We start from the raw sequence: 27,969 nt of genomic DNA, 5'->3' as shown, positions 1-27,969 counted from the left end.
GTTTATGATTTTGGAGGGAGCATTATCATCCTAAGTGCTATAACTTCATTTAAACTACATACATGTATAATTTATATATACACAATTTTAAGTAAACATGAAATAATATGATTCTTTATGGCCTTTTCAAAGCTTTGGTGTTATTTATCCCTCCTCTCTCTCTAAATTGCCTTCACTCCCCCTCTCCTCGTCAGTCCCCCCTCCATTTTATTCTGTTTCTCTTTCATAGCATCTTTGATGCACCAGTGCTTGGAGGCAAAGGCAGGTGGCCCACTGAGTTCAAGTACAGTCTGGTTTACACAGAGAGTTACAGGCCATTGAGGGATACTTAGGAAGATGTTGGAGAGGGGGAAGGGATATTATTGCTTTTGACATGGACAACCAATGATTCATGACACCTACATGGCTGCCTCAGTCAGGTAGATATCAAGATTTCATATGAGTATGAGATTCTTTCTGGGGTGTCCATTCTGTATCCTTGGTATATTTCTGTTCTGATTTCACATTATATTCATTAGTGCACATTTATAATAAATGCTGATAGCTGGTAGGCTATGAACACTATCTGAATTATTATCTTTAACATTTGTCTTAAGCATTTTCAATGACAAAAACATGTTTAAAACAAGAAGCTCCAAAATAGCATTTTGTATGATAACTATTAATAATTTTGACTTTTCAATTAAAAATAAAAGAGAAAAATTACAAGCATACTCATAGACATATAATCTATATCTAATGCAATTTTTCTTGGGATTGCATTGAACATGTAGAAGAATTTGAGATTTTTCAGATTAGTTTTATTTAATTTTCTAGCCATCAGAGATTATTCACTTAATAATGTGTCAACTTACTATTCTTTCTGTTATCTCAGGCTTTTATTGGTTGTTTTATATTGACTTACTAATGAAGGTATTTTCATGGTAAATTCATTTTCTGGGGTTAATCTAAAATTGATAATTTTCAAAATAGTGATAACATTCATTTCAGAACATTTAGTAGAAGCCGAGACCTCTGCTCTGTGTAACAGCTTTGGCTCTCCTGGAATTTGCTTTGTTAAACCAGGCTGGCCTTGAACTCACAGAGATCCTTTTGCTTCTGCCTACTCAGTGCTGAGATTAAAGGCATGAGTGACCACTGCCTATCTCTGTATAGATACATACATGACGTTTTCTATTTAAATAAGAACGACCATTTTTTAGATTGTTTCCTTTGCCAACTTGCTTATATATACATATAATAAATATGTCCTCTAATTGTTTTGTAGATGGCAAAATGCTAATCAGTGAAAGAGCCTATTGATGCCCAAGAGGAACTGCTTGACATAGAGCTGGAGGAAATTTGGTTGACATGGAAGTCTCTAAACTCTCAAAAAATCATATTACAGGTATAAGAATTTATAATATGGTAATGTTGCTGTGTAATTAAGTCAATTTACATTTCCTATACATATGGAATGTTTGCCTCTAAAAATTGCTATAGAATGTTTACAATATTCTCAAGTACAAGTGATATCAGAAATAGAATAAAATTAAAGATAAATGCTTTCTTTTAAAATTGATTTTATTGAGCTCTGCTCCCCTCCCTGCCTCTCCTCTCCCTTTTAATCCTCTCCCATGGCCCTCATGCTCCCAATTTACTCAGGAGATCTTGTCTTTTTCTACTTCCCATGATAATTAGATCCATGTATGTCTCTCTTTGGGTCCTCATTGTTGTCTAGGTTCTCTGGGATTATGATTTGTAGGCTAGTTTTCTTTGTTTTATGTTTAAAAACCACTTATGAGTGAGTACATATGATAATTGTCTTTTTGGTTCTGGGTTACCTCACTCAATATGATGTTTTCTAGCTCCATCCATTTGCCGGCAAATTTTAAGACGTTACTATTTTTTCCTGCTGTGTAGTACTCCATTGTGTAAATGTACCACGTTTTTCTTACTATTCTGCAGTTAAGGAGCATTTAGCTTGCTTCCAGACTCAGGCTATGACAAACAGTGCTGCTATGAACACAGTTGAGCACATGTTCTTGTTGCACAATTGAGGATCCTTTGGATATATACCCAAAAGTGGTAATACTGGGTTTTGAGGAAGGTTGTTTCCTAATTTTCTGAGAAATCGCCACACTAATGTCCAAAGGGACTGTACCAGATTGCACTACCACCAGCAATTCAGGAGTGTTTCCTTTACCCTACGTCCTCTATAGCATAAGTTGTCATAATTTGGCCATTCTTACAGGTGTAAGATGGAATCTCAGAGTTTTGATTTACATTTCTCTGATGACTAAGGATGTTGAGCATTTTCTTATGTGTCTTTCAGCCATGTTAGATTTCTCTGTTGAGAGTTCTCTGTTTAGGTGAGTAATCCATTTTTTATTGGATTATTTGTTCTTTTGATGATCAATTTTTTTGAGTTCTTTGTATATTTTGGAGATCAGACCTCTGTCTGATGTAGGGTTAGTGAAGATATTTTCCCATTCTGTAGACTGTCATTTTGTCTCATTGACCATGTCCTTTGCTTTACAGATGCTTTTCAGTTTCAGGGGGTCCCATTTATTAACTGTTTCTCTCAGTGTCTGTGTTGCTGGGATTATATTTAGAAAGTGGTCTCCTGTGCCAATGCATTCAAATGTACTTCCCACTTTCTCTTCTATAAGGTTTAGTGTGGCTGGCATAAGTTGAGGTCTTTTATTGATTTGGACTTAAATTTTGTTCATGGAGAGAGATATGGAACTATTTTCATTCTTCTACATGTTGATATCCAGTTATGCCAACACCATTTGTTAAATATGTTTTCTTTTTTCCATTTGATATTTTTTGCTTCTTTGTCAAAAAATCAGGTGTTCGAAGTTGTGTGGATTAATATCCAGGTCTTCGATTCAGTTCCATTGGTCTTTCTTTCTGTTTTTATGCCAGTATCAGGTTGCTTTCAGTACCATGGCTCTGTAGTAGAGTTTGAAGTCAGGGAGTTTGATACCTTCAGAGGTTCTTTTATTACAAGACTGTTTTTGGCTATCCTGGGTTTCTTGCTTTTCCATATAAAGTTGAGTACTGTTCTTTTGAGATCTATGAAGAATATTACTGGGATTTTGATGGGCATTGCATTGAATCTGTAGATTGCTTTTGGTAAGATTGCCATTTTTACTATGGTAATTCTACCTACCCAAGAGCATGGGAGATCTTTCCCCTTTCTGGTGTCTTCTTCAATTTCTTTCTTCAAAGATTTAACGTTCTTGTCATACAAGTCTTCCACTTGTTTGGTTAGAATTATTCTGATATATTTTATGCTATTTGTGGCTATTTTGATGTGTGATGTTTCTCTGATTTCTATCTTGTCCTATTGATAAGTGCTTCTTTTAAAAAGTACACTTATTAATGTGCTAGGGCTAGAGAGATGCCTTAGTGTATAAAATGCTTGCCATTTAAGCATGAAGACAAGACTTTATTTTGCCTTAATACTGTAAAAACCAGGCATGGGTGTGTGTCTGTAGTCCCAGTGCTAAGGGATCAGAGACAGGGAGATATCTGGAGCTTACTGCCCAGAAAATGTAGCTAATCAGTGAGCTCTAGGTTTAATGAGAGACCCTGTCTCAAAATATAAGGTGAACTCTGATAGAGGGAAACACCTGATGTTCACATCTGTTCTCTACATATAGGTGTAATTGTATGCACACCTCCCCCAAAGACACTGCACACACACACACACACACACACACACACACACACATGCACCACATACACACATCACACAATATGCATCTCACACACATGCACACACATAAAACACATGCACATGCACTCACATACATGCAACAAACACAACACATGCACCACACACACATGCAGAACATGCACCACAGACACATGCACACACATATCACACACAAACATGCACACACACAAATAAAAGCATATTCACAGATTACAATAAATATCATTAATTCATAAATTATTAGTAAACAAATAGTATGTCCTGAAAATGTGAACTTGAGGGGAATGGCGACAAGCAGGGACTGAAGCGACCTAGTAATTTTTATGGAGCAGAATCCAATTGAGTTGATGCTCATAGTAGAAAGTGAGTTTTGAGAGAGTTGGGGTAGATGATTAGAGGATGTGTGATAGTAAGAGAAATGCTATTTCTATTTTTCAAAATCCATCTTATATCTTTTAATAAGTAACATTACTTACTTAAAGCAAAATAAAAGCTTCATTAGGAAAAAGGTAACAGTTTTCTGAAACTCTTGTTTCTAGAGAACTTTGGATTACTCAGTTGTCCATGTGGCTTTCATTGTCCCTACAGCAGTATCAAAGGCACATGTGCTCATGTTTGTGACTTGTCATTAGACTGGTAGAAAGAGTCAAACAAAAGCCACTCTAAACACAAACTGACCTTGATTACATTGGGGGTATTGAGCATGTTTTTTTTTGTGTTCTTCAAGCCCTTTCCAAAGAAACAATGAAGTGTTTCCCGTATTTTACAATTACAATTTTTCAGAATTTGCAGGCAGTAATTTCACTGTCAATCTGGTTTTTCAATATGTCTTTCACAGACACTCAAAATGCAATGTTAAGTTTATTAATGCAATGTTTCCAGAAATAAATAATTAATGACAATTTTAACTTACAAGGTTGTTTTGAAAACTACTCAAGTTCATATGGCTTTGTTTAGGATTTTTTCCTTGGATTTTATTTGAAAAGAAAGACTTCAAATTAATTTTTTGGATGTAATGAGACCAACAAGTCAATGTTTAGAAAAATTATGAATATTGGCTACTTTTTGCAGTGTTTACTTGGGTAAATGAAACATAAAATACTAAGAAATAACTTTATGTAAGTCTAAGTAAATGTGTTAAATGCATTATTAATGTGTTGTTATACATAATTATCTACTGTACTCAGCATTCATTTACTTTATACTTCATGATTCTTTAAGATAGAATTAATGTATTTGTACTTAAAATAACTTGGTATAAACTTCCCCTTTCCTCATTATAAATAAGTGGATATGGTTTTACCACTAAGCTTGTAGTGGACAGCAGCATCAAAAACCAAAGCCTAAAGGAAGTTTTGAATTTATAACCTATGAATAAACTAATCATGGTTTTATCTCAGATTTCCACTTATTTTTTTCTTTGCATTGTTTTTTGCTTAAATAACAAGCATGCCAGGTGTTAGACTTGCCTCACAACTGGACAGATGCTTCTACTCACTATGGTGATGGTTTTGCCAAAGCTGCAAATCCATTCTGGAATGAACTATCTGCCTTGAACCCATTTCTGGATGACATCACTAAGCTAGGAAATAAGCAAAAGAGAGATAATTTGTCCATTTTGAAGGAAGATCCTTTTCTTTCTTTAAAGCAAATTGAAACAGGGAATTCTTTTGATTCCTCTGAAGATGAACTTGACATGGATCAGGTGCTTAGGCCGTCTTCCTCGAGGACGTCGGAAAGGTCTAGGAGTGTTTCAGAGCTCCTGGAAATCTTACACGATACAGCACATGCTCATCAGAGTAAACACCACTCTGACCAGATCCTAGTACAAGACTTAGAGTGGCTTCAAAATGACCGAAAAGCATACAAAATGGCTTGGTTAAGTCAACGTCAGCTAGCATGCTCTTGTGTGGATCTGAATATAATTAATCAAAGTCCTGGATGGGCTCAAACACAAATTGCAGAGACCATTACAGTTTGTAAATTAAACCACGAAGGAGGGTCAGTTCAGTTACCTGACTCAGACATCATTGTTCATGTACCCCAAGGACACATAGCCGTAGGAGAATTCCAGGAGGTGTCTCTGAGAGCGTTTCTGGATCCTCCACCGAAGCTGAACCATAATCTCTCCTGTACTGTAAGCCCTCTTTTGGAGATAAGGTTAAGCAACCCTAAAACCATGAGAGCTATTTTGCTGGAGATGAAATTTGGAGCTGAAGTGAAAATAGATCCTCTGAGCCAAGTCATGACAAAAATGGTGTGTTTACACAGCCTGGACAGAGAAGGCCCTTTCCAAGAACTGAACAACTTCTATGTCTACAAAGATACCATCCAAGAGAGGGCCTTCAGAGTGGTGAGGTGATTCGGGCCCGCGACAGGGGCCCGGCGAGGGGAAGCTAGGACTCTCCCCGACCCCATAGACTCCCAGGTCAGCCTGCTCTGCTGGCTCCACCCTGCTATCTTCCCCGCCAGCCATCCCAGCTTCCATCCAGAGGGCCTTCGGAGTGGTGAGTTGATTCGGGCCCCCGCGGGCCCGGCGAGGGGGAGCTAGGACTCTCCCCGACCCCATAGACTCCCAGGTCAGCCTGCTCTGCTGGCTCCACCCTGCTAGCTTCCCCGCCAGCCAACCCAGCTTCCATCCAGAGGGCCTTCGGAGTGGAGAGTTGATTCGGGCCCGCGGCAGGGGCCCGGCGAGGGGGAGCTAGGACTTTCCCTGACCCCATAGTCTCCCAGGTCAGACTGCAGTGCTGTTTCCACCCTGCTAGGCTCTCCCACCTGCCATCCCAGCTTCCATCCAGGTACAAATTTCTATATTTCTCCCCTCCCACTGAGCCCATAAAATTTCCCCAGTTCAGCTGCCTTGCACACTGGGCCTGCTCTGTAGGGGCATCCCGGAAAGAGGCAGTGCCTGTGCTTCAATACCCTGCTTGGGGAAAGGTAGGCATTCTATCAGTGAACTCCCTGCCCAACAAGGGAACCTGACCCGATACCAGAAGTTCCAATAGAGAGCATTTGATCGAAGAGATGGGCAGACGCCAAGGCAAGACCTCCTCCAACAATCTGAAAAACAACATGAAAATATCAGATCCCACTGACCCTACAACAGAAGGATTTGAACACTCTAACCCAGATGAAGTGGAAAAAAGTGCCATTATGAAAGCAATAGAGTCCCTTAAACAGGATATGAATAACTCCCTTAAGGAACTGGTCGAGAAGTATAACAAAAAGTTTGAAGAAATGAGTATAGAAATGGATGAGAAATATAACAAAAAGTTTGAAGAAATAAGTAAATCCGTGAGTGATACCCTGAGAAACCAAGAAAAAACAATCAAACAAGTAAAGGAAACAGTCCAAGAATTGAAAACTGAAATGGAGGCAATGAAGAAAACACAAAACAAGAACCGGCTGGATATGGAAAACCTAGGTAAACGAGCGGAGACTACAGAATCAAGCATAACCAATAGAATACAAGAGATAGAAGAACGAATCTCAGATTCTGAAGATACCATAGAGAAAATAAATGCTCTGGTCAGAGAAAACGGCAAATCCAACAAATTCTCTTCACAAAACATTCAGGAAATCTGGGACACAATAAAAAAACCAAATCTAAGAATAATAGGGATTGAAGAAGGAGAAGAACTGCAGATCGAAGGCCCAGAAAATATATTCAACAAAATTATAGAAGAAAACTTTCCCAACCTAAAGAACGATATTCCTATGAAGGTTCAAGAAGCATACAGAACACCGAATACACTGGATCAGAAAAAAAAACATCCCCTCGCCATATAATAATCAAAACACAAAACATACATATTAAAGAAAAAATTTTAAGAGCTGCAAAGGAAAAAGGTCAAGTAACTTATAAAGGTAAACCTATCAGGCTTACACCGGATTTCTCTATGGAAACCATGAAAGCCAGAAGATCCTGGATAGAGGTACTGCAGAAACTAAGAGACCATGGATGCAAACCCAGACTACTATACCCAGCCAAGCTATTGTTCACTATCAACGGAGAAAACAAAATATTCCAGGATAAAAACAAATTTAAACAATACGTAGCTACTAATCCAGCCTTACAGAGAATATTAGAAGGAAAATCACTACCGAAGGAATCCAACATTCCCAACACGATCTACAATAACTCGAACATCTAGCGACCATTCACAAGCACAAATCAAAGAAGGAAAACACATACACTCTACTACCTAAAAAAAAAAAAAAATGACCGGAGTCAACAACCACTGGTCATTAATATCACTTAATATCAATGGACTCAATTCACCTATAAAGAGGCACAGACTTAGAGATTGGATACGAAAACAGGATCCAACATTCTGCTGTTTACAAGAAACACACCTCAACCACAAAGACAGACACTTACTCAGAGTAAAGGGTTGGGAAAAGGTTTTCCAAGCAAATGGACCTAAGAAACAAGGGGGCGTGGCCATTCTAATATCTAACAAAATCGACTTCAAACTAAAATCAATCAGAAGAAATGGAGATGGACATTTCATACACATAACTGGAACAATTCATCAGGAGGAAGTCTCAATCCTGAATATCTATGCTCCTAATATAAAGGCACCCACATATGTAAAAGAAACTCTTCTAGAACTCAAGGCGGTCATCAAACCACACACACTAATAGTAGGAGACTTCAACACTCCTCTCTCACCAATGGACAGGTCAATCAGACAGAAACCAAACAGAGAATTGAGAGACCTATTGGAGGTATTGAATCAAATGGACTTAACAGACATCTATAGAACACTCCACCCAAATAGGAAAGAATATACCTTTTTCTCTGCAGCTCATGGAACCTTCTCGAAAATTGACCACATACTCGGTAACAAAGCAAACTTCCACAGATACAAAAAAATATTAGTAACTACCTGTGTCTTGTCAGATCACCATGGACTAAAATTAGAATTCAACAACAATGCTCCCCCCAGGAAGCCAACAAACTCATGGAAACTGAACAGTCAACTACTAAATCACCCCTGGGTCAAGGAAGAAATAAAGAAAGAAATTAATCTCTTCCTTGAATTTAATGAAAACAAAGACACAACATACTCAAACCTATGGGACACTATGAAAGCAGTGCTAAGAGGAAAGTTCATAGCACTATGTGCCCAATTAAAGAAAGCGGAGAAAACACACATTGGAGACTTAACAGCACACTTGAAAGCTCTAGAAAAAAAAGAAGCTGATTCACCCAGGAGGTCTAGAAGACTGGAAATAATCAAACTGAGGGCTGAAATCAACAAAATAGAAACAGAGAAAACAATCCAAAGAATCAATGAATCAAAAAGCTGGTTCTTGGAGAAAATCAACAAGATTGACAAACCCCTATCCAAGTTAATCAAACGGCAGAGAGAGAACATGCAAATTAATAAGATCAGAAATGAAAAGGGGGACATAACCACAGACACAAAGGAAATTCAGAGAATCATTAGATCTTACTATGACAGTTTATATGCCACAAAGTTGGAAAATGTAAAAGAAATGGACATTTTTTAGATAAGTACCATATACCAAAGTTTAACCAAGAACAGGTGAACAATCTAAATAGACCTGTTAGTCGCGAAGAATTAGAAGCTGTTATCAAAAATCTCCCTACCAAAAAAAGCCCAGGACCAGATGGTTTCAATGCAGAATTCTACCAGAACTTCCAGGAAGAGCTAATACCTATACTCCTTAACGTATTCCACAATATAGAAACAGAAGAGTCACTGCCTAACTCCTTTTATGAAGCTACAGTTACCCTAATACCAAAACCACACAAAGACACAACCAAGAAAGAGAATTACAGGCCAGTCTCACTCATGAACATCGACGCGAAAATTCTCAATAAAATACTGGCAAACCGAATCCAAGAGCACATTAGAAAAATTATCCATTATGATCAAGTCGGCTTCATTCCAGAGATGCAGGGCTGGTTCAACATACGCAAATCTATCAATGTAATCCATCATATAAATAAACTGAAAGAAAAAAACCATATGATCATCTCACTAGATGCTGAAAAAGCATTTGACAAAATTCAACACCCATTTATGATAAAGGTGTTGGAGAGACTGGGGATACAAGGATCATACCTAAATATAATAAAAGCCATATACAGCAAGCCGACAGCTAACATCAAACTGAATGGAGAGAAACTCAAAGCCTTTCCACTAAAATCAGGAACGCGACAAGGCTGTCCACTCTCTCCATACCTCTTCAATATAGTGCTTGAAGTTCTAGCAATAGCAATAAGACAACATAAGGGGATCACGGGGATTCGAATTGGAAAGGATGAAGTTAAACTTTCGTTATTTGCTGACGATATGATAGCGTACATAAGCGACCCCAAAAACTCTACCAAAGAACTCCTACAGCTGATAAACACCTTTAGTAACGTGGCAGGATACAAGATCAACTCCAAAAAATCAGTGGCCCTACTATACACAAAGGATAAAGAAGCAGAGAGGGAAATCAGAGAAGCATCACCTTTCATGATAGCCACAAATAGCATAAAATATCTTGGGGTTACTCTAACCAAGGAAGTGAAAGACCTATTTGACAAAAACTTTAAGTCCTTGAAGAAAGAAATTGAGGAGGATACCAGAAAATGGAAAGACCTTCCCTGCTCTTGGATTGGGAGAATCAACATAGTAAAAATGGCAATTCTGCCAAAAGCAATCTATAGATTCAATGCAATCCCCATCAAAATCCCATCAAACTTCTTCACAGACCTTGAGAGAACAATAATCAAGTTTATATGGCAAAACAAAAAACCCAGGATAGCCAAAACAATCTTATACAATAAAAGAACTTCTGGAGGCATTACCATCCCTGACTTCAAACTCTATTATAGAGCTACAGTATTGAAAACAGCTTGGTATTGGCATAAGAACAGAGAAGTCGACCTATGGAATCGAATAGAAGACCCAGATATTAACCCACAAACTTATGAACACCTAATTTTCGACAAGGGAGCTAAAGGTATACAATGGAAGAAGGAAAGCATCTTTAACAAACGGTGCTGGCATAACTGGATGTCAACCTGTAAAAAAATGAAAGTAGATCCATATCTATCACCATGCACAAAAATCAAGTCCAAATGGATTAAAGACATCAACATTAATCCGTCCACTTTGAACCTGATAGAAGAGAAAGTGGGAAGTAGTCTACAAGATTTAGGCACAGGAGGTCTCTTCCTAAGTAGGACCCCAGCAGCACAGACAATAAGAAAAACAATGAATAAATGGGATCTACTGAAACTGGGAAGCTTCTGTAAAGCAAAGGACACTGTCAGTAGGACAAAAAGGCTGCCTTCTGACTGGGAGAAGATCTTCACCAACCCCTCATCAGACAAAGGTCTGATCTCCAAAATATACAAAGAACTCAAGAAACTAGGCACTAAAACTCTAATTAACCCAATTAAAAAATGGGGTACTGAACTTAACAGAGAATTCACAACAGATGAACTTCGAATGTCCAGAAGACACTTAAGGTCATGCTCAACCTCCTTAGGGATCAGGGAAATGCAAATCAAAACCACTTTGAGATACCATCTTACACCTGTCAGAATAGCTAAAGTCAAAAACACCAATGATAGCCTATGCTGGAGAGGATGTGGGGTGAGGGGAACACTCATCCATTGTTGGTGGGAATGCAAACTCGTGCAGCCACTGTGGAAATCAGTGTGGCGGTTTCTCAGGAAACTGGGAGTCAACCTCCCTCAGGACCCAGCAATACCACTCTTGGGAATATACCCTAAAGATTCCCTAACATACTACAAAAGCATTTGTTCAACTATGTTCATAGCAGCACTATTTGTAATAGCCAGAACATGGAAACAACCTAGGTGCCCCTCAATAGAAGAATGGTTAAAAAAGGTGTGGAACATATATACATTAGAGTTTTACTCGGCGGTAAAAAACAATGACATCTTGAATTTTGCATGCAAATGGATGGAAATAGAAAACGCTTTACTGAGTGAGGTAAGCCAGACCCAAAAAGAGGAACACGGTATGTATTCACTCATAAGTGGATTCTAACCATAATTAAAGGTCTTTGAGCCTATTATTCGTGATCCTAGAGAAGCTAAATAAGAAGATGAACCTGATGAAGATTATTTAGCTATCCACCAGGAGGTAGGAAATAGACAAGAGTCCCAGGTAACCTCGGGTGCATGGGGGGGTGGGAGGGTCGATGGAGGGGGAGAGGGCTAGAGAGAAGGGAGTAGGGGAGGAACCGGGAAAGCTTGGTGGCCGGGGATGGGGGGGGAGGGAGGTAGGATGAATATGGGATCAGGGAACAATATATTTCAACTAAGGGAGCCATTTTATGGTTTACAGGAGACTTGATTATATATGGGATCCCAGGTCCAAGGAGAGATCCCCCAGATTGCTCTCTGGACAGAGGAGAGCGTACCTGAATCGGCCGTGGCCCATGACCATACTGATGTATATTTTGCTTATCACCATAGATCCTTCGTCTGGCGAAGGACGGCTATGCAGTCGGAGGCCCACATTGGAGCAACGGATTGAGCCCCCCGAGGTCCGGAGGGGGAGCGGAAGGAGGAGGAACATGAAAGACGAAATCAGTACTGCGAGGGATGCTATCACCCACTGATACAAGGGAACGGATCTGATGAGAGTTTACCAGGGCCAGTTGGACTGGGACTGAACGAGGACGTAATCTAGCCAGATTCTCGGAATTTGGCCGGATTCTCTGACTGTGGCTGGCCCGGGGTCTTTCTGAAAAGCCATTGACTATGACACTGGGACCTGTTTCCTCTGCATATGCTGGATTTTGGGGATCCAGTCTGTTTGGACGCTCGCCTTCCTGGACCTGGAGGGAGGGGGAGGGAGCTGGAGCTTCCCACAGGGCAGGAAACCCTGACTGCCCTGGGGGACGGAGGGGAAGGAGGGGGGGAGTGGGGGGAGTGGGAGGGTGTTGGGAGGGGGGGCGGAAATGGAAACTTTTATAATTTAATAAAATTTACTAAAAAAAAAAAAAAAAAAGATACCATCCAAGCAAAGTTTCTTGATCTGAGCCAGGTAATGTACATAGTCATAGCTGTACAAGCCAAGGTCATTCAACCGCCAGCTGCTACCATTTGGGATTATATTCACAAAACCACTTCCATTGGAATTTATGGGCCCAAATATATCCATTCAAGTTTTACTGCTGTTTTTGTAGTTTGTGGGCACAACTATGTGCCAGGAAAGTTTGCAGTCTCTGACATTAGGATGGGTGGAAAAAATACATCTCCAGTAGTATTTTATCTCTGGGGAAAGCATTCATGTTTACTTGACAAGCCACAAGATTTAATTATTTCAGCTTTTTCATGTGATCCTGATTTTGAAGTAAAGATAGAGAGAGAAAGGCAAATGATTGTACAAAGGCAGTTGGAAGCAGGTGCAGTAGTCCATCAACAAGTTTTCTTTTCTTTGGTTGACCACAGAGAGATGCACTCCTTCGTTTTCGGGTTCATGTGGGGTCTCCCAATGGAAAACCAGTCACACAATTCTTTGTCACTTCACCTGATCCAGCCCCAAACCTCAAAAGGCTCTTACATTTGCAGAACTATGTTCAGGAGGGAGAAAGCAAGAGAGTGCCTTTGTTATCAACTGGGTTTATCAACTACCCCACTTTCCAAGTTGAAAAAGTGAAATTCACCAATTATGGGTTCACAGTGAAGACGGTACTGAGGCAAAGTAAAATTGACTACTTACTTGAGTATTTAAAGGGGGCTATAATTGCCCTTCTTGGAGAAGGCACAGTAAGAGCCATTGGACAGTCCAAAGTGAAAGAGTGGTATGTAGGTGTCCTTTGAGGTAAGATTGGACTTGTACATTGCAAAAATGTCAAGGTGATTTGCAAAGAACAAGTAATGTCTACGTCTGATAGTATTTTGACAACCAAAAATCTTTTGGAGCAAATTGCCTTGCCATTTAAAAATCTGACTTATATATACTCTGTTGTATTGACTCTGGTGTCAGAAAACATTCATGATTGGAAAGTTTTAGCTAATGTCCTGGACTACTCACATCTGGCACAGGAAGATTTTGATCAAATTCAAGCAGACAATGAACCAGAAAGGGTTTCTTATATTGTCAAGAAATTAAAGGAAGATTGCCATAAAGACAGAAGTACCAGGAAGTTTCTTTATGAACTGATTGTGGTGAATATTGGTTAATAATAATAATTCATTTTAGAGAACTTCATTAACGTGATGATATTTATAGAAAGCATTAGAGGTGAAATGAAAAACCAGTAGTCTCCAATACACTGAAGTACTAAGCAGCACGTAGGGAACTTTTCCTGCAAGGCTATAGCATTGGATTCATGACTTGAGAGTCAATTGTGATTTTCTCAGAAAATAGGTCTATAAGGATCATCTTTTAAGAGAGCTTAAAGGTTGTGTTTTTTTGTTGGAACTTTTGTTTTAAATTTAAGAGATTAATTCTTTTTTTCTCAAATATTTGGACAACCCTTCAAGTATCATATAAACTCCATAACATGAATGTAAAAAAACAACCATAGCATAAAAATAAAGAAAACAAACAAAAATACCTGATCTTATACAGACTTATTTCTCAATGTTTCTTTCCTTCAAATACATAAGTATTACCCTTTATTTCATCAGTTGAATGTTCTTCTTACGGAATGTTGCACTCTCCAGCAATGATTCTACCAACACTGTATTTAATATGCTAATAGAATTCTCAAGGGTCAACTCTTTTGAGCATTACTTTTCTCAGTTAAAAACCTGGTGGAGATTATAAATAATTGGATTTAAAACACAAATCAATGTTATAGTAACAAAGTATCAGGATGACATTTCTAAAGAAGAAAAAATATGAATGTAGCTAATACTTCCTAAATGTTAAATTCTAATACTGTCTTCAAATAGTGTGTGAGTGTGTATGTGGGGGAGGGTATAAAATGTTTTTGTAAGTAAATGTTAGTAAGTGTACTGAGTAGTATAAAAATGAAAACAGTACTCATATGTATGAAAATGATGAATAAGGCAGTTGGCAGAGACACATTAAAAAGTAAGTTTTAGTTAAGCTAGAAGCAACAAAGAAAAAATGGTGGATGAATTCAATCTATAGCATTAATAATAATTTGCATGTTAAGAAGATGATTCTACAATGACACCAAGAACAGTAAAACTTGAGAGTTATAATGTCTAGTTTGTGAGTGGACAGTTTTATTATGATATGCTCTGTCCTTAGTGACTATGGGCTCAGGTAACTGAACACTAGTTTTCCTGCTCAATATAAGCTACACATTGATTTTGTAATTGCTTTTTTTTTGTAACTTAGATGTACAGTAGAGATGTTCAAAAACTACAAACAAAACTTTTCTTTCTTTTCTTAGTAGCTAAAAATAAGTTATCTTAGCCTCACAATCTGAAAGTTCAGATCGTACCATACCTGTAGTTTGGGGAGGGCATAATAAATCATAGAATGCCTTGATCAGACGATGTTGATAGAGACCTATTCAAAAGAGTTGCCCCTAATGGACCCAAAAACTATTATTAACCCTCACTGATGCCCTTAAGACTTCCTTCTAAAAGAGACTTAGACCCAGCCCTATGTTAACAAAGCAATTGATCCTTCTGTGATGTAGAGTTGTGTATTCAAACACCCTTTGTGTTAAGTGAAAATTTTTCTTCCTCTTTGTCTTGATATGTGAAGTTGAAAAGTATAGATAGATTGCTTTTTTCTCCTAATATGTGACATTTCTGAAAACCCTTCAGCATGTGATTTTATATTAGTTCTAAAAGATTAGGCAGAATGATATTATCTCCATATTCAGTATACAAAACATTACAACAGTATAGCAAATACTTCTTATGAAATTGTACATTGCCAGGGTAAAGCCATACCACAAAAACTTGAGTGTACTTTGAAGACCTGCTGCCCTGGTATTGCTTCTCACTGTGGCCACCTTTGATCAGTATAAAAAGAGGAATCAATAGAACTTGTGTCTAGAGTCCAAACTGTTCTTTTAACTGTAGATTTCATGGGAATAAATATGGTAAATTTTTATTGGTGCCTTTTAAAATTAATTTAACTTAACTTATTCTTTCTCATGGGTAAATAAAACTCCTAGGTACCATTACATAATAAACAGCTGCCAAGCATCTTTACAAACTTATTTACATATGTATGTATATATTCATATATTTTTAAAATATACTCAAAGCAACTAAAAAGCTCTTAGACTTGCCTGGAACGAATAGTAAGAGAGAAAGCTTAAGTGTGCAATAAATGAAGGAGAATATTTGTCTTTATTACTTTGTCATTTATGTGTTGTCAGGGTTTCTGTCTTGCCCGGTTCCCACAATTGTTAAATCCCAAAGAAATCACACAGAGGTCTAAATTAACTATAAACTGATTGACCCATTAGTTCAGGCTTCTTATTAACTCTTATTAACTTATATTAGCCCATTATTCTTATCTGTGTTAGCCATGTGGCTCAGTACCTTATTCAGCCGGGCAATCACATCTTGCTTCTTCTGTGGCTGGGGTCACACTGCCAACCAGGAGTTCCTTCTTCCCAGAATTCTCCTGTTCTCAGTGACCCGCCTCTACTTCCTGACTGGTTGTCGCACCTATACTTCCTACCTAGGTACTGACCAGTGTTTATTTTTAAAATATAATTGACAGAATATAAAGCATTGTCCCACACCATTTATGTTAACAGAATCACATTAGAGGTGAGGGAGGCAGATTACGTAAATTCAGAAATGTCTGTAACTTAGTTTAAAATTAAAGGAGTATCATGTGTTTACTCAATAAGCATGTTTCTAAGAAAAATTTAAATCACATTTTGCTGAAAAAGATCTGTGTTAATCCTCTAGTAAGACAAGGAATACGCTTGGGGGGAATGAGTAATTACCTCTAGGTTCAGATATTATCAATTGCTGGAGCCTTCGGTGCTGATAAAAGGGTTGATAGTGTTCCATTAGCAGTAAAAGTCATATATTAGTAATGTGATTTACTCATGATCCCATAGCTAGCTACTGAGGCTATACTAAAGCTCTCCTATTTCTAGGATATATGTTCATTGTGTTAGTTTGTTGAATTTTCCTAAATATAAATCACTGTTTTGGGTTTACAAACCTTAACTATTTGTGTGGTGTGAAAAGGTATTTTAATTTCTAGAATACATAATGCAAATTACAGTTTCAAGGAAAAAGTCAATGAGTTGTTTCTAAGAATGATGGATACTTGCTACCACAGGCTCTGCTAAAGATGGATCACCAAGCATTAGTGGCACGTCTTCTCCAAGAGGCTGTTATTCTAACCTCAGCTGTTAAGCTCGGAAGAAGCTGGAGGGAACTTGCTGAGAAATCTGCAGGACTCACTAAGCATCAGATGCAGGGGTATGAAATTCCTTACCGAGGAAAATCTGGAGATGTTTCAGCCGAGGTGAGATTTTCATATGTTCTATTCAGTGGTGACAAACTGTAGCCAAGTAGAAAAAATGTAATTTAGTCTTTTCCATGTTTATAAACTAATTAAAGGAACATTCAGAAACACTTAGTCCCTACTAACTGAAGTTATTATCTGGTAACCCTGTTGGAAATGTCTGAAATATATATCATACTTCTAAAAAACACATTTATATTTCTCTTGTTAGATTTTATATTTACATGGCTTTTGAGCAAATTAATCCATTAAATTGGAGCAGTGAGGACACAAGGCTACAAGAATTTAAGGCTTAGAGCAGGTACATTTTTGAGTCAATAAATACTCAAGTCATCTCAGAGAAGATATACTTAATCATTTATGACAAGTGATAGGGCTTGATGATGAATCCTAGGAGGGGAATGATATGGAGCCATTGAAAATGATTGACAGAGATATAAAAGAGTCATTTCATCTTTTTTGAATTCTATGTACAGTAAGAATTATTAATATCATACACAGAAAGAAAGCATTTAGTGCAAAGATATTCATCACAAAACCTGCTTGTTTCAGCAGTATTATTACATGGATTCTGTTATGCACATTGCATATATTTATTTCTTCAGATTACCATAATAGCAATGTGATCCAATTTTTTCATATGAATTACATTTTCCATTAATGAGTATATGGTAGATGCCCTGCATCTTTCAACAAGTTAAAACTTTTTCAAGATGTTTAAGGTAAGGCCAATATTCTCTGAGATGGTGACATTATAAGCATAATCTGCATGTTCTGTGTCATTTTGGGTCTTAGAGATAGATGGGTGGAAGGATGGATACACACACGCACACACACACACACACACACACACACACGTTTTTCAAGACAGGGTTTCTATGTGTGACTAGCTCTCTCCTGGAACTCACAGACATTCAACTGCCTCCCTCTCTCAAGAGCTGAGACTGAAGGCCTTTTGACCTTTTCTACAATGCCTGGTCTTAGAGATGGATATTTGCTTTTCAGATTCTTCTTACTTGGCATTCTGTTAGGTGATCCGGTTGCAGCCTTTCTAAGAGGAGTTCAGTAGGTCAAGTCAGCTGATGCCTTCCAGCTGCAACAGGTGTCAGTTGGACAGTTGTTGAATCCCTGCAACCCACCTCACAAGAAAAGACTTCTAAACAAAATCTGTTCAGGAGCAACTAGGGATTGGACACATAAGTCCCACTTATCTGCTCCACGTATCTTCACAAACCTAGAGGGGAACTGAAGCCACCAATGAGCAGAATCCAGAGTGAGCATAGCATCCAAGATGGACACAAGTGTTTTCTGCGTGAGCTGAGAAAGCAGGAACCTTGAGGGAGAAGAGAGTATTGCAAGAACTGTGCTGTCGTGGTCCTGACATTTCAGTAAACTGGCTAAAAAGCTGTCCAATTGAAAACTGCTATTCTTTTGTCACGATGGGGCCTTGCTTTTGTGAGTTTTGTTTAGATTTATTGGAGAGCTGTTTGTCCTGCAAGCCTTCCTAAGCATCTGGATTCCCTCTAATTGTGTTTATTGTTTGCCTTCCCTCAAATCTTGCTGCAGGCTAACTAACACACAGCCTATTTGTCCATTATTTACTTTCACACAGCCCAAATCATAAGTGACTAAGTCTGTGTCTGAGGCTGATAAAATCTCAGAAACCTAAAGGAAACCCCCTAGATGTTTTCTAACGGCAACAATTCAATTCATTGCAACTAACACTACAGCCACAGTCTGATCCATGTTATCACTTAGGAAAACAAAGGCATTAGGGCCCGAAGCCATTCTAACTGTCCAATAGGAATTTTACCTGTTTAGCCACTTACTAGGACAAAGCATGCTAATTTCCACATCCCCAAATATTGTTGTAGAGTTTTGTTTCTTTTTGGGAAAAGAGCCATTTTAAACGTGATGGGTTTGACAAGTTAGGTAGTTGATGTGTAACTACTTATAATTGGGGTTAGAACTGGCCTTGGGGTGAGGGAACATGAATTTAATGTTCCTTTGCTGTGGTATCTTTGTTTCTTTCATGTCATTTACTCTGACATATGGTCTATGGGCCCTGTGTCCCTGGTACAATATTTTCTTCTGTGATATAGAAACCTTGGAATCTCATCAGGTTTTCTAGGATTCAGCATGACAACTATGGCATTATCTTACTTCCAAAATATGCCTGATCTTCCTCATCAAACTTCAGGCTTACAGAAGAATGGGGATACTGAATGTACCTTTCCTATATATTTTAGTACTTTTGACCATTTAGTGTTCTTTTTGAAGTGAAGAGGAAATCTTTTGAGAATTCTGAGAATGTCACTTTTTAAAATAAACACCTCTTCAATTTATATTTTAAGTTAATACAAATACTACATTAAAGCTATTACATATAGTGTTTAGAACCAATAATATGCATATAAGCATTTTAAAAATTATTTTTGTAGGTTTTTAAGAGATCTGTTAACTTTTATTTTATATAATTTATGGCCATGTTACCTGTGTGTATGTCTAGACAGCACATGCGTGGTTGGTTCCCATGGAGGCTGGATTTGGTGTCAGATTCCCGGGGATTGCCATTACAAAGAGTTGTCAACTTCCATTTGGGTACCAAGAATTGAAACTTGGTCCTCTGTGAACGAAGTCAGTGAACTACTTCACTGTTGAACTGTCTCTCCAGCCCATGCAAAACACATTTTAATAAAAATGTTTTTATCAGAAAATATGTTTATAATATATAAAGATGTAAGTGGTGTCTTTTTTTCTTTTTAACAAGAATACAAATCCACTTTTATTTATTTACTTCTCATTAGTTGAAATTCGGAAAGGGTACAGCATCATACGGATTCTCTGCCCAGTGGCCTTTGCAGGATGGTTGCTTTGGAATTTGGCATGAACCCTCCTTCTGTTTCTATGATCCCCAGATACTTTCCCCCAGATAACTCTGGTTTTATTTAGCTTGCCTACAGGGGTCACTGGTTTTTTGTTTTTTGTTTTTCTTTTATACACTTAAGAGCATCTCTTACCCAAGTAGAATTGAGTTTCATTTCAGGCATAAACACCTTCAATTTTAAGAAAAGCTGTGCTCTCCCTCCGGTTCCAGAGACCTCGTTGTAGCCAGCAAAAATGTCCTTGCTCCACAGCCTTCCAGCCATGTTTGCCTTTCAAAAGATCTCTTCACAGCAGGTCCCATGAATCTGCCCCCAAAGTTCACAATAGGAACTTCCCTCACCTCCCCCCACACTTTGTTTTGTTTTGTTTTTCATTCTTTTGTTTGTCTTTTTCTGTTTTGTTTTTTTTTCTGTGAAAGTTAATTTAAATTCTGTGTAGTTTTTCTGAAGATATTTCAAGATTTAACTTAAAAATACAAGAACCCATTAAATATTAGAAAGAAAGCCCAATTTGTAAAGTCTGGTTTCACAGAGAAAAGCTGCAGATTTCAAATCTAACACTTTTTTAGGCTGGAGGCTGGGCCTCTGTCAATCTTCTACAGATTCCTGGCAAATATGACATTAATTTCTCTGTGACTCTCTTCCATGCAATCTTTCTAACAATAAAGATTAGGTTCCTCCTTTCCTATTTGCTAAAGACCCTAACGGTTTATCTCACACTTTAAATTTCCTCTGCCCGCTCACCTCCCAGTCCAGGCACCAGAAGTCTTAGTTCCTTTGGCATGCCACACAGGGCCACACTGTCTCCATGGAGACACAATGAAGCTAAGATTTTTAATCACCATGTGTTTTTCATCTCTGACACTATTCAAGTGTAGAACAGTGCAGTCAGCCAGGGGTCCCCTAATTCTTTTGCAATAGTGCAAGTCTAATTCTCTGTTGCATCCCCTAGAAGCAGTCCTTATTTCCCCCTTTATGACTTACAACTCAAGTGCTCGAAGCATTTCATCCTATATGTAAATTAAAATGAGAACGCAGAATTGTTGTGATTTCTTGTTACAAAACGTACTTCTTATGCAGGCATAAGAACCCTGATAAGTTCTTGTTAGATATCTTGTTTACATTAGTTTGAAATTAGGATGAACTATTATTTTTTAAATAAAAATTTTTTTGAAGAAGCTTGTCGTGAGCCTTATTCCTGAGCAGGCATTCTGCCCTTGCTTAGAGGTCTGCAAGTAAATACTCAGGATGACCACAGTGTTTGTTCTAGAAACAAGTTTATTATGCCAATAGTCAAATCTCCAATTGTTAGCAGGTATGGGTAAACATCAAACTATAACAATCATTTAAATCTCTAATTATTCTTATGGCAGATATAAGTAAACATTAAACCTATAACAATCCTGGTCAATCAATCACATCACACCTTCAATCACATCACACATTCAGCAAGAGTTCCTATGTGTCCTAGGCAAGGTCTTCTATCCTATCTTACTGAGGCATTTGTGTATACGACCTGATAATGGTCCGTGGCTCTCGACGTAGGCCTCTGGGTCAGCAAGTCTTGATCCGCAGGCAAGAGCTAGTTCTCTGGCTCTTGGACGGTCTCAGCTGTGAAGTTGCTGGTTCGTTGGATTCTCTATGACCGCTCTGACAGCATGTCTAGCAAGTCATTTTGAGAATGTCTCCTGGTCGTGAGCCTCAAGTTTTTATACTATTTTGTGGCTACATTATTTTTTTTCTTTTTAGATTAACACACATGTCTGCTTATCATATAGTTACGTCACACTTGTTCACCAGGTCAAACTCTTATCACCACTGCACACATTGCTTCATGCTTTTTAGTTTCATTTTGTGTGTGACACCTAATATTGCGTCTTAACATTTCTGGGCTTATTTTTATAAACTCATATCATTTCATTTAATATTGTCTCCTAATACTCCTGGACTTATTTGTCCTTACAGACTCGTAACAAAGCTCCACTACAGAAATATATCTCCATCGAGAGGCACATAATGACATAAAAATAAAAATAGTTGTGTGTCAGTTGCCATGAGAATCTTAACACATCTCATTAATTTTAGCAAACAGTAAGCAGGGCATTCGAATCATCCTCTTTCTTACACACAGGTACCTATGCTGAGTATCAGTGCATTTACGTAGCATCCACAGTGACATGGTGAGTGATAGAACTAGGGCTTGGAATTCCGTTAGCCTTACTCGTGTTTCTAACTGCCAGTCTTTACAGAATTAACTGATTAAGCAAAGATCAAAAAAATCAGGAAAATGCAGGAGGTGCCACCTAAAACCTATAGTATTTTAGTTACTCAGAGCCCCTGAAGTGGACTCTTGTTAGCAGTGAGGTCTAGAGAGCACTGACAAGACGTCATGTATGGAGGAGGAAGACATGCTATTTCATTTCATTTGCTGGAATCCAGAGGCGAGACTCTTCAGGCAAAGCTCCCTTGACAGGATTCCAGTTCCATTAGTCCATTCATTAGCTACCATGACTTTGGTCAAGTTGTTTAGCTCTTCTAAGAACTTTTTTTAACTGATTTGTATAGCACAACCTTTTCAGGCATTTAGAGGGTCAGATGAAATAACATGTATAAAATATTTTTTATAGTTGATGGCAGTTGTCATCATAAAACACAAAGTACCTATTACTTATTGTTGGATTTGACAAATCTATGACCTTGAGTGATTTTCTGAAAAATGGAATAAAATGCAACTATCTTTAGTGATATGACTGAAAAAGAATGTAGGTAAGAAAAAAAATGTCAACAGTAATTTCAAGGTTTCTGTGTGAGAAACTAGCAAGATGTTAATATATAGGAAAAAAATGAGAAGAAGTCTTGGCCAATCAACTTTTCCTTGTGGGTTTAAAATTTAATTGTCCTTGGAAAATATCTGTGACAAAAGGTAGAAAAGATGGCATTGGACTATGAGAGTGATCCTGTTCACAGTACACGTAGGTCTTTGTTAATATGGGTGCTCTATTATCTCCTTATTTATCTGAGCCTTGCCCTGTTGCAAGGGTATGTAAATCTTTATTGTTTTACAATAAGATTTAAACTTATTCTTTCATAAAGGGAAAAGTATTCTGTGAAAAATCACAAACCCGTGGCAGAATGTATCCTCTCACAACCCTTAGTGTTGGAACTAGAGATGGCAGAGTTATATATTTTTTTTGCCATGTTTTTGAGACAGGGTCACATGGTGGTTAGTCATGAGCTCACTATGCAGTTTAGAATGACCCTGAACTATGCTCTCTCAGCCTCCACCTGAAGGCATGCACTCCATACATGTTTACACGAGGGTGGTGATTAAATTCAGCTTTATGGTTGATAGTCGAGCATTATATCAATTAAGGTACATTTCCCAGGACTTATTTTAAATTTTCTTTATCAAGTCTGTTTTTAAGAGGGAAACGGGTCTGTGATTTTAGAAAAACAGCTAAGCATATAACCCAACAGCAGTGTTTGTATAAGTCACTTGGTAATAAAATAACTCTGTGATGATCTTTTAGTGAAATGATGCTGAATTAGGGACTCAGTGACCTGGATTCTTGACTGTCTTTGTTACTAAGTTTCAAACTCAACAGTTGTTACCTGTGGCCCAGGACCTAATGTGTGAGGAAGTATTTACATTTGTCGCTTCATGCACTGAGTGGTCCTTTGATGACATTTTGTACACTTCAGTTTATTTCACAGCAGGAAAAGAAAAATCTCAGGGAAAAATCTATAGCTTATCAAAGATTCTGCACTACCCATTCTGATCAAGATGTTGACCCAGGTGTGCACCTTTAAAGCCTTTCCATCATAGTTCCTAGAATTTGTGTTATTATGTACACAATAAAGAATGGATTAGAGAAGGTTAATTTTTTCCAATCTTTGACACTTAGCTATCTCTTATTTGTGCAAGGGGTGAGAGTACTTATTAGGGAGGAGGCAATAAGAAGTCCCCCTAACGAAGAATTGATTAAAAATAGCTTGCTCAAAAGGTCTGCACCTCATGCTGGACAAATTTGAGCAGATTACTTGCAAGAAATGGGTCTACCATAATTTTCTGATTTATGATTAATCCAGAATTCCTAAATGATTATTCTTACTGCAAACATAGCTGGTTACCCTGGTACCAAGATTTCTCTCTTTTTTCACATTTTAACCAAACACTGTTTCTCTGTTGAGGAAGTAGGATGGCCCAGAGGAGTTAGCGTTTTTCTTTTCTGAAGACAACAACCTGTTTTAAACATTATTTACATATTTACTAATTAGAGATGGTATAAAATAACTTAGATATTGTAAATGATGTGCTAAATACAGAACACATATAATAACCATTAGGAAGCCTAACTTGCCTCAATAATTCTGCAACTAATGGTACTTAAAATGAAATGCTGCTTCTATAATTTTATGAGATAAATAGGTGGATTATTAATCTTCTAATGTGACAAAATGCAATTATCAAAAAGTAATTAAAGTCAATTTAATTTTTATGCTATTTCTATTTTATAAGTTAAAAAAGACAGACTGGGATGCTCAGTTCTGATCTTGCTGCCTTTTGTCATCTACTGCAAAGTCTAATGAGCTGTATTGGCTTCCAGGAAGAAGTACGCTAAAACTGTAAAACTTTATTATTCTTGTCTCTATTTTTGTTTCATTTCATTTGGCATTACATATTTCATCATATTTGCTCCCTTACTTTTACTGTGTCTGCTAATACTGGAAAGGTAAATGAAGGGAAAGATGTATTTCTCCTATACATATACTAGGACCCTGGAAAACCATTTTACTTGTTAGACTAAATGCTTTGCTACTTCTCTGTGTATAAACAGATGCACATGGATGAAAAATTCAGAGTGCTATCCTCTGTTAGCTTCACGTTTCCTATTCCAGGATTAGATCATACTGCCAGGAAGGTAGCATTAAGAAATCTAAAGGGATGGGAAATGGCTTAGTGGGTAAGGACTTTACCATAAGCTCTAGAATGGGAGTTCTTAGCTGAAACTCAGCTTCCATGTAAATGCCAGGTGGGCATGGCAGCTCCCTAAAATCTTAGCTGTTACAAAGTAGAAAATGGGGAATCTCCGGAGCAAGCTGATTAGGTAGACTGAATGAGAAAATTCTGTCTTGATATACAAAGTTGGAGCCCCTGATCTCAACTTCTGGCTTCCATAAATAAGTGCACACATACATGCATATCCCACACATATGAACACATATACACAAATGCACACCGCAGATACATATACCCAGAGAAGGAAATCTGACGGCAGAGATGTAAGGATGGAGCTCTGCATCAAATGTTTGTGAGAGTTGGAAAGGCTGGGGAATTTGTTCTGTGGTTCAGACTAACTCATATTTCCTAATTTTCTGTGAAATGGCCACACTGACATTCAAAGGGGCTGTGCCAGCTTGCACTCCCACCAGCAATGCTGAAGTGTTCCCTTTTCCCCACAATCTCTCCATTGTAAGTTGTCATCAGTGTTTTTGATCTTGGCCATTCTTATAGGTGTAAGATAGAATCTCAGAGTTGTTTTGATTTGCATTTCTCTGATGATTAAAGATGTTGAACATTTCCTTAAGTGTCTTTCAGGCTTTGTTGTATTGAAGAAAAAAAATCTGGATGGAAAATCCCATTCATATTTTAGTTCAAGTCATCTAAGTCCTGTGTTTCCACCCTAACACTCTCAAACCTGTGTCACGGGTCATCAAATAAGTTTAAGGTAATATCCTCCCTTGCATTTCTGATTAATTTAGCTACTCCTTTCTTTGTACTTTCGGAATACTTACATAGAGATCAGACCTCAACAGTCAATCAGTGTTTCTCTAAATTCCAGTGTGGACTGCACTATTCTGTGCTCTGTCCAAACTGCCTAATGAAGGAGTTATGTAGTACTCAGTATAAGTGTATGGAGGGATTTAGGCTCTAACTTATACCATCATCTGAGTACATCTTTAATCTCCCAAGTCTCCGAGCAGCACAGAGAAGTCGATTCACATCTAAACACACCTGCAAGCTTTTCTGTAAATGCTAAATTTCCTTGCTGCAGCAAGGCATCCCATACTGAGCTTCCTAATGCTGTAGTACTTTAACACAGATCCTCATGCTGTGCTGACCCCAGCCATGAAATATTTTCATTGATGCCTCATAACTGTAATTTTATAACTGTTATGAATCTGTATTTTCTAATGGTCTTTGGGGAAGTTATAAGCCATAGGTTGAGAACTGCTACTCTAAGGTGACTTCCGCTTCTATATCACATACCTTAGCATGATATAACTTTGATAATTATTTTATTCTCTATTTTGCAGAATTAGCCTTTGTAAGAAAAGTGAGGGAATGGGTGTTTATGTCCTCTCTGAAATGCCAACTAGAACAAATAACATCATATCATCCTTTGAGTGTTTTTATGTGGACTGAAGCAAAGCATAATGACATCAGAGATTTATTTCTTCCCACGTCAATAGTTAGATTATATGTGTGGGAGTGGTGACAAATGGAAAAATTATATCCAATTACGTGGAATGATGATGTTAATTGAGGTACCATTTTAAGAAAGCAATTATGTGCAATATTAAGCTCAAACTCAGTGCTTTTAACATTTTATAGGTGGTAGAATTACAAATAAATCAACTTGGTAAGCCCAAATAAGTAATTACTACTAAAATTTATATTTCAAATATTCTAATCATGAGTGTACATCTTGTTATTTTCTTAGAATAAATTCATGTTAACTTGTGTATATGTCTGTATTCTTCCATTTGTCTTATTTGGGTTGCCTTTGTCTTCATTCCCTCTGAGCCTGTTGCCTTGGTAACCATCATGTACTTGCTTGTATGTGAAGTTCTTCTTTGACATGCATTTATTTCTATGGCAGCGGTGATGTCATTGGTATGGACTGGTCCTCAGATAAAGAAAAGTACAGAAACATAAAATGTTGATCTTTCTTTGCATTATAAAATGTACCATAAAAGTAAGTTTTTGTGTTAAAGAACTATATTTCTATTTTTATTTGATCATCAAGCTACAGTTTCCTTATGTATAGATTTGCTGGATAGAATGAATTAAAAGTGCAAAATGTATTTGATATCATTGTTATGATATATAGTATTATAAAACTCAACACAAATACTTATATGTAACAAACCTTATTCTTAAAAGTCAGACAATTAAAACTTTATCTTAATAGTATTTGTTATTCTTAAAAATATTGTGCTGACAAGATGGTTCTGTAGATAAAGAGGCTTGCCATGAAGCCTGACAACTGAGTATCAGTTTTGGGACTGACATGGTATGAGGTAATTTACTTCATCAAGTTATCCCTTGACTTCCACATACATATATGACATAGATTCACTCTCACACACAAAATAAATAAATACATAAATAATAAAATGTAAAATTTAAATTATGCAAGGAATTTTATATTGACATTAAGGCAATATAAACTAAACAGTGGGTCAAGAAAAAGACCATATTTACAACTATTTTATTTTTGAAAAAACACTCTAGTTTTAGAAACTAGATATAATAAATGATAGTGATTATTTTCTACATCAAAAAGTTCACATAATGAGCATTCCATTTTATTTGATGTCCTTTACAGTTTAAAAAAATTTCTCTGTTTCTGTCTCTGTCTGTTATTTGTCTGATATTCATTTCAATCTATTTTCTTTTCTTTATAGATGATGTGGAAACCTGCCTATGATTTTCTCTATGCATGGAGCAGTCACTATGGAAACAGTTGTAGAGATGTGTTACAAGACCTTCAATCAACTTTGGACAGAATGAAAAACCCTGTCACCAAGCAGTGGAGAGACTTAACTGGAACTCTAATACTAGTAAATTCTTTAGAGGTTCTGAGAGTTACTGCTTTTACTGCTTCTCAGGAAACATAGACTGAAGCAAGTTTGGGGATGAAGAAAAATGTTA

The 27,969-nt window shown here is 37.5% G+C and overlaps 1 protein-coding gene, 1 long non-coding RNA gene and 1 pseudogene across 3 annotated transcripts; 1 reads left to right on the top strand and 2 right to left on the bottom strand.

Annotated features, from left to right (window-relative positions):
- The first annotated feature begins 1,275 nt into the window (after window positions 1–1,275).
- On the top strand, window positions 1,276–27,969 carry Macc1 (MET transcriptional regulator MACC1). Its single transcript, XM_087911459.1, is given in 6 exon segments — window positions 1,276–1,387; window positions 5,155–6,047; window positions 12,739–13,177; window positions 13,180–13,883; window positions 16,957–17,145; window positions 27,723–27,969. Coding segments are annotated over 6 exon segments (2,550 nt in total). The 3' UTR covers window positions 27,936–27,969.
- LOC125402693 (uncharacterized) lies at window positions 6,399–21,979 on the bottom strand. 2 transcript variants are annotated; one of them, XR_015739167.1, is made up of 3 exons: window positions 21,547–21,979; window positions 17,116–17,181; window positions 6,399–6,766 (listed from the first exon to the last, which is right to left on the bottom strand). It is a non-coding gene; the product is annotated as an uncharacterized LOC125402693 (long non-coding RNA). The 2 variants fall into 2 exon arrangements; XR_015004631.2 differs by lacking the exon at window positions 6,399–6,766 and adding an exon at window positions 12,724–13,285.
- On the bottom strand, window positions 19,939–20,294 carry LOC146892537 (large ribosomal subunit protein eL33 pseudogene; annotated as a pseudogene).

This window comes from Myodes glareolus, chromosome 11, assembly GCF_982192425.1.
Source record: "Myodes glareolus chromosome 11, mMyoGla1.1, whole genome shotgun sequence".
Taxonomy (NCBI): Eukaryota; Metazoa; Chordata; class Mammalia; order Rodentia; family Cricetidae; genus Myodes; species Myodes glareolus.
Note: the sequence above shows the minus strand (reverse complement) of the source record. Positions and strands in the feature narration are given on the sequence as shown.